This window comes from Tachysurus vachellii, chromosome 4 (assembly GCF_030014155.1).
Source record: "Tachysurus vachellii isolate PV-2020 chromosome 4, HZAU_Pvac_v1, whole genome shotgun sequence".
In the NCBI taxonomy this organism is placed as follows: domain Eukaryota; kingdom Metazoa; phylum Chordata; class Actinopteri; order Siluriformes; family Bagridae; genus Tachysurus; species Tachysurus vachellii.
In genome coordinates, this window is record NC_083463.1 from 10,817,001 (window position 1) to 10,824,218 (window position 7,218).

Here is a 7,218-nt window from a genome sequence, read left to right on the forward strand (position 1 = left end):
TGCTTGCAACACCTGGCAGACGAGGAAACGGGTTGCGCATGCGCAGGTCACTCTCAGGCTGTCTTATAGCAGCGAGCTGATTATCTACCTTCATGACTTCACAGTCTGCCTTTCAAACGGACTCATCACCGCTTGCGGATTTAATTTTTTTTTTTGCTAACTTTGTAGAAAACGCAGAGAGTGAAAAAGAGAAGAAAAAATGCCTCGATCTTTCTTGGTGAAGAGTAAAAAAGCTCATAGTTACCACCAGCCCAGGGGTTTAGAGGACAACTACAGCAGACTCGACACAACTTTAACTCCTATCTGTGCAGGTATTTTACTTCTAAATAGAATTGTTTTTAATAAAGAAATAAACTTGTATTATTATTATTATTATTATTATTATTATTATTATTTATGTATTTATGTATTTATTTATTTATTTATTTACTAATCAGTGATTAATGTGTATGATTTGGGTTATTATAAGCTGTTATGCGATGTATATTCATGAGAATAATAACAAGAATCAGTTGTAGTTTGAACAAAATCAGTATTTTTGTTGTTTATTTTTTATTTGATGTTTAAATTCTTTTGAGTTTTAAATGTTGTTTTCTAAAGCTTATAAAGACATATATGACCCTTGTGGTGTGGAGCAGATGTGATGCGGTTTCAGGGTTTTTTCCTCTCTAACTGAACCTGGATTATAATTTTCTCAGTAAGATCTTATCGAGATGCTTTGTTTAAAGGACAAATCTTTTAAAAAGAATAAATAAATAAATGTTCACCAACCATAGTGTGTGATATTGCAGACGGTAAGAGTGCAGAAGGAGAGGATGTGTGTGTGGATGGTGAAAGTGCAGAAGCGGCGGAAGTGTTAGCGCACGCAGACTGCGCCACTGGGCCCTCGCGCTCTCCGCTTAGCTGCAGCAGCAGTGTGTGTGATCGCGCTTCAGACTATGAGGACAGTTGGAGGCCTCCATCACCTTCTGCATCACCAGGTACAAACCTATGTGTGTTGTATTGTTATACTACTTTTAATTTATACTAATGTTATATTTATAATTTACTTTTAGGCTCTCTAGTAACACAGTAATAACACAGTATATATATATATATATATATATATATATATATATATATATATATATATATATATATATATATATATATATATATATATATATATATATATAAAATTGAACAATGTTTTAGACTCCTGGTATCTTAAGTATGTAACCTAGTGAACCAGAGTTAATGTAGAGATGATAGAGACTTAAGCACTTCTGTACATCGCTCTGGATAAGGCTGTCTGCCAAATAAATGTAAATGTACTAAAAAGACAATAAAATATAAGAAGTTTACTTCCAGATAAAAAGGATGCTGAACACTACCTTTCTAAGTTACCTTGTAATGTAAACCTCCACTTAAATCTATTTCTAATATGCATGGGAAATTAAATGTAACTGTCACAATGTAACAAAAGGGTAACCTTTGTAACAGACTCCAGAAGTGAGAAAAATACTGACTCATTTTTTTTCCTCGATAGACTCTGAAAAGTCATTTTCACCCAGTGTTGATGAAACCCAGCCTTTTGCGGTGCCCTTCGAGCCATGGAGCAGCAGTTATTCAGGCTCTGAGATGAGACAGCTGGTCCGACAGAACTTTAATCACCATCATCCTTCCTTAAGTTATTACGGAGAAAGAGTGATTGGACCTGCTCATTTTAGTGAAAGGGGATCCAGCACGAGCATTTATGGCAGTTATGAGTCGACTACAAACCTGTTTGAGCGCCCTGCTGCTGCCACTGGACTGTATGTAGACAGGGATATCCATAGACCTGAGATGAAAACGGACACAGCAGAGTTATGCACTCGCCTTATTTTGAATGGAGCCTTCAAGTGTATCAAATGCAGCAAGGTAAAAGCACACAACTTTACTGTTTACTTTGTAGTAACTTGTAGCAGTGTTTCCAAATTATTTGCTACATTCAAGCTTGTAGCCTGTATGAAGATCCCTAAAATCTTAACAAAAAGCTTAACAAAAAGCTGTGCATATGTATACTGTGTGTGCTGAGGGACCTCTCTGTTTCTGCACTTTAGGTGTTCTCCACTCCACATGGTTTAGAAGTACATGTCAGGAGGTCCCATAGTGGAACAAGACCCTTTGCTTGTGACATTTGTGGGAAAACCTTTGGACATGCAGTCAGCCTGGAACAGCACAGATCAGTTCATTCTCAGGTAACAGCTGATCAGTTCACCAAAATCTACTATGTTCAAAGATTTAACTAATAATGTTTTTTCCCTAATTATCTGTCATCTTGTTCTCTCATCTCAACAGGAGAGGAGTTTTGATTGTAAAATTTGTGGAAAAACTTTCAAAAGGTCCTCTACTCTGTCAACACACCTTCTCATCCACTCCGATACGAGGCCTTACCCGTGCCAGTACTGTGGCAAGAGGTTTCATCAGAAATCAGACATGAAGAAACACACGTTTATTCACACAGGTAGGTTTCTTATCAAAGAATGTTCATATAAAATAAAATATATTCAAATTAAATAGTTAATTGAGTTCACACACTGTTTTTGTAAACATAGTATAGCATAGAAAAATACACATGATCTTGCATTAAACAAAACTTGTACTGTAGTCTGATTGGAGCAGTGTAGTGGGCTGTAGATGCTTATTCATTATATCACTTCAGTTTTGTAATTAGACCATGAACTATATCGATATATTCTACTGGGATTGTTTTCCTGCTTGGCCATGAAGGCAACTTTTATAACTGATCCCACTGATCCCACTTATCTCACTGATTTTCTTGAAAGCCATGAATAAATTATTTACAAATGTAAGGTCCCTGCCATGACCCTGCTCCTAACTTTAATTTTAATACAAGTTATGTAAATTATTATGGCTTATAGGTCTTATTTCCAGACTATAATATAATCTGATATAATTAACTCTGATGTTTCAAATCAAGAGCTGATTTTGTTTTTTCTATTTTACAGGAGAGAAACCTCACAAATGTCAAGTATGCGGCAAAGCTTTCAGTCAGAGTTCAAATTTGATTACACACAGTCGAAAGCACACGGGTTTCAAACCTTTTGGCTGTGACTTGTGTGGAAAAGGTTTCCAGCGCAAAGTGGACTTGAGGAGGCACAAGGAGACGCAACATGGACTGAAATAAGGAGTGAATCAGATTTGAGATGTTCACTCAACATCTCTGGAGAGTCGGTTGCCTTTCTCGGTCCTGGAACAATGCTGCAACACGGCAAATTATCAGGGCTGAAGTAAAGTAGGTCTAATTTTCCATTAAAGGAATCTAGTGTAGCCTGCAATAGACATGACCACATTAGCAGGAGGTTATGTATCGCTTTTACAAGAACTCACCGATTTACAACAGTGTTGACTAAGCTACTATTAACCATATACAGAGCCTTGTGGCCATGCAGCCTATGTACACTCTCAGAAATAAAAGTACCAAATTGTAGTTTTACCTTGTGTCTGATGGCATTGTCAAGGATAAATCTTTCCTAACTTTAGTATTTTTTTGGTTTGTTTACCTGGGAAGATTTATGTGCCGTACGTTTTTAAAGTACATCAGTGATAGTTCCAAGTGTGCTCCATGAATAGTTATTATTATTATTATTATTATTATTATTATTATTATTTAACCAATTCACATTTCTAGGAGAATGTTGTATAATAAAGGTACAAGATGACATTGGATGACCATGTTGATGAGAAAGAAAAGTATAGTTGGTACCTGCATTTCTGAGAATGTAGGTGTTAATTTTTGTACAAGGCCATGGCCATAAGCTGACAGGGGATTCCCAAGCAAATGTTTATAGTGTGGGCTAAAGAGATTTCCATGATTTTAATGTTTCCAAAATGCTATTTGTGCTTTGTGTAGCCTAAATTGTGAGTCAGAAGTTGACCGGCAGGTCTGTCTGGATTCTGTAAAATGTACAGCAAAATCTCCAAAGTGGGAATTCAAATAACAATAACAATTTGAATGAATTCTGTGTAACACTATACAGAATTATTTCTTAACATGTTTGTGTCACGATTAGAAACCTGGTTTAACTGTTCAATACTGGACTTTTTGCTTTGGTATGAAAGCCCAGGTGCATGTCAGGAGCGCATTACCCAAAAAAGAACAAAATAAAAACCAATACTACAAAATGGCGGTGTTTCCGAAACACAAAATATTATCACCAAAACAATCCGGGAGGCAGTAAAGTGAGTAACGGCCGCGGGAAAGGACGCAGCTATCACAAGCAACATCAGCTGATCTGCAGGAAATCAGCGCCGCTCACAGTGACGCCATGCTGCTCCTCTGCTGGCAAAACACGCACTACAATAACCACGAGATTTAATCAAAACCCAGACTGTTTGTGTATTATATAAACCTTGACTGATTTGTTGACTTTACAAATATTTTCCACTCTTTCAACTCACCTACCCAGACGTGTTTGTGCTCTCCGTTTTTAATTATTATTATTATAAGTATAATTATTATTATTATTATTATTATTATTATTATTATTATTATTATTATTATTATTATTAATATTATTATTGTTATTATTATTATTAGCAGGTTGGACCCCACAAATCACCTGCATCATGTTAAGTACAACCTGTTAAACTTATTTAAATGTATGGCATTCTGATATATTTTGGTTTTTAACTAAAAACATTATTTATTTATAAAATACAATAATTGTTTGGCTGTATGAAAATGATTAAAATCAATACCTCCGATGAAAAGTGCTGTGATTTGTGATCATTATTCTCCCAAATATTTTTATACCGCTAACAACAGAAATGAAATGTTTAGACACGTGTTTTTTATCGTTCGTCGTATTTGAATCGTCAGATATGAATGCTGCTAATATTGATGTACTTTTTCTACGTAAATGAATAAGTTATCTGTTTAAAATTCAATCTGAACGATCAGATCAGCTAAACCTCGCATCACTGGTAATTAACTCGTCCAACACATACTGTACTAACATACGGTAAACACTTCATCAGCGTGGATCTGGGACTATTCCAGGCACACATAATACTACTACTATTACTATTATTATTATTATTATTATTATTATTATTATTATTAGTAGTAGTAGTAGTAGTAGTAGTAGTAGTATTAATAAGTATGCAGTCAGCAAAATAAAAATAGGCATATGGGGCACATATATTTAATAATGAAGAGTTTTCTTTTATAATAAAGAGGTTTTAGCACAACAAATTTACCAAATGTTTTAATTTATCCATAATGAGAGCATAAGGAATTAAAGATATTGGCTACACAGAAAGCAACACATTAAATTCAATTTGGTCTCCAAATCACATATGTGGGGGAAAAAATAGAGTTATTTCGGTTCTAAGTGTGAAAGAAACAAAAACCCTAAACGAAAAAGTAGGCAGTTGAGTGTCGGATTAAAACACGCTGCGTTTCTGCACGTCTCTGAGTTTCGATCCTATGCGTGTTAAAGTTTATGTGCTGTTCTAAAGCTACGTCCTGAACTGCGTCTCACTGTAGGCTACTAAATAGGCTTCCTACTGTTTCCACCTTATTTATTTATTCGGATTAGGATGGGTTAGGGTCATACCTCAGCTAGGAGAAAACACGTAGGTCATATATAATAAAACATGTTATGTATTTAACTGGTTTCTCCCTTAACTAGTTAAATTAAATATGGCTTTATGTTTTAAGTAACCCGGGTGTCAGAAATGGGGCTATGAAGTCTAAACGTTCCTTTATTGTTAAAAAAAAAAAACCCTACACAATTAGATCGTGTATTAAGACTTTTCATATCTACCCAATGTGCACTCGATGCGCTGGATCATCTCCTGCAGCAGACTAATGAATGCTCTGAAGGCAAGCAACAGATGTCTAGTGTAGGCTCTTTACTACATTGTTATGGGATGACAGTAATTAGGCCTCTTTGTTTACACCTAAAACACTCAAGAGTCCCACCGTGTCATCGAAAGCAAAGGCTCCATTTATTCAGGTTAAACACAGCAAAGGATCAATCAAAACGACACATTTCTAACTGGGTATTTTACATTTGGTTTTAAGGCAGTGGCAGTAAATTATTACAAGAATGTCATTGTTCCTTTTATTATTATTATTATTATTATTATTATTATTATTATTATTATTATTATTATTATTATGTTTACCTGCAGGGGCATTTAATGGCTCTATTTAAAAGCTAAGAAATGTTGATTATTAAGGAATTCACTCTATTTTTATAGAAATATTTTTTACCAGAAATGTGTAAACTAAAACCCGACCCTTGTTCTTTATGGCAAATAGCAGTGTTTACTGAAATAAGTGGGTTTCTGGAGACCATGATGCATAGAAATGTTTACCTTTAATATTTACTATTGAGTTCTTATAGTTTAATACTGGATTGTTCCTTCAATTGAATTTCAAAATTCAGGAATTAAAAAATCTATGGTTTAATTGAGTTTAATATGATTGAATCATGATGCTAACATTTGACTATTTTGAATAGGTTATGTATGGATAATTGTGTGCTTCCAGATTTGTGGTTACAGTTTATGGAAGGCACATACTGTATGTGTGTGTGATGGTCAGATGATCACATAATTTTGGCCATATATATATACAGTATATATATATAGCATGTTCTTTATATAATCTCTGTTGCATTCGGGAAGTCTAAAAAGACTACAAGATATTAAGAAGACGAAATCTTAAGAAGATTTCGTCTACATGATTTTAAATGGCAGTATTAATGACTTCAATATGAAAGAGGAACATCACTTCTATTACAGTAGCGGTGTTGAGAAGTAAGTCTAGTCCTAAATGTATGGTCTTGACATGGTTCATTAAGCACACTAACAGCTCCAATCCCGTTTCACTCAAAGGGCCCTTTTAGTCTGGTCAGATTGGTGATGGTTTTAAGACAGAGCCTCGAGGCATATCAAATATGAATAGAAAAAGGCCCTAATCAATAGGGTGACAAAGTAATCAAAACACTGCATTCACACACACACACACACACACACACACACACACACACACACACACACACGGCATGGGTGAAAGAGAGAGAGAGAGCACTTAGTTTATTAAGAGTTAACTCCATAAATAATGCCTTGTAATTCTATCACCTTTACGAAGCATAAACTTCCTGTTTTCTATGCTTCACATTTATTTATAATTAATATCACCAGCACAGCTCATTTTAAGCC

The 7,218-nt window shown here is 34.9% G+C and overlaps 1 protein-coding gene across 1 annotated transcript; it reads left to right on the forward strand.

The window, feature by feature from the left end:
* Positions 1–4,741, forward strand: gfi1ab (growth factor independent 1A transcription repressor b). The gene is made up of 6 exons (XM_060867705.1): positions 1–311; positions 792–980; positions 1,529–1,899; positions 2,082–2,219; positions 2,320–2,485; positions 2,991–4,741. The coding sequence occupies exons 1-6, from the start codon at positions 200–202 to the stop codon at positions 3,167–3,169; spliced, it is 1,155 nt and encodes a 384-aa protein (XP_060723688.1). The 5' UTR covers positions 1–199; the 3' UTR covers positions 3,170–4,741.
* Positions 4,742–7,218: the final 2,477 nt, after the last annotated feature.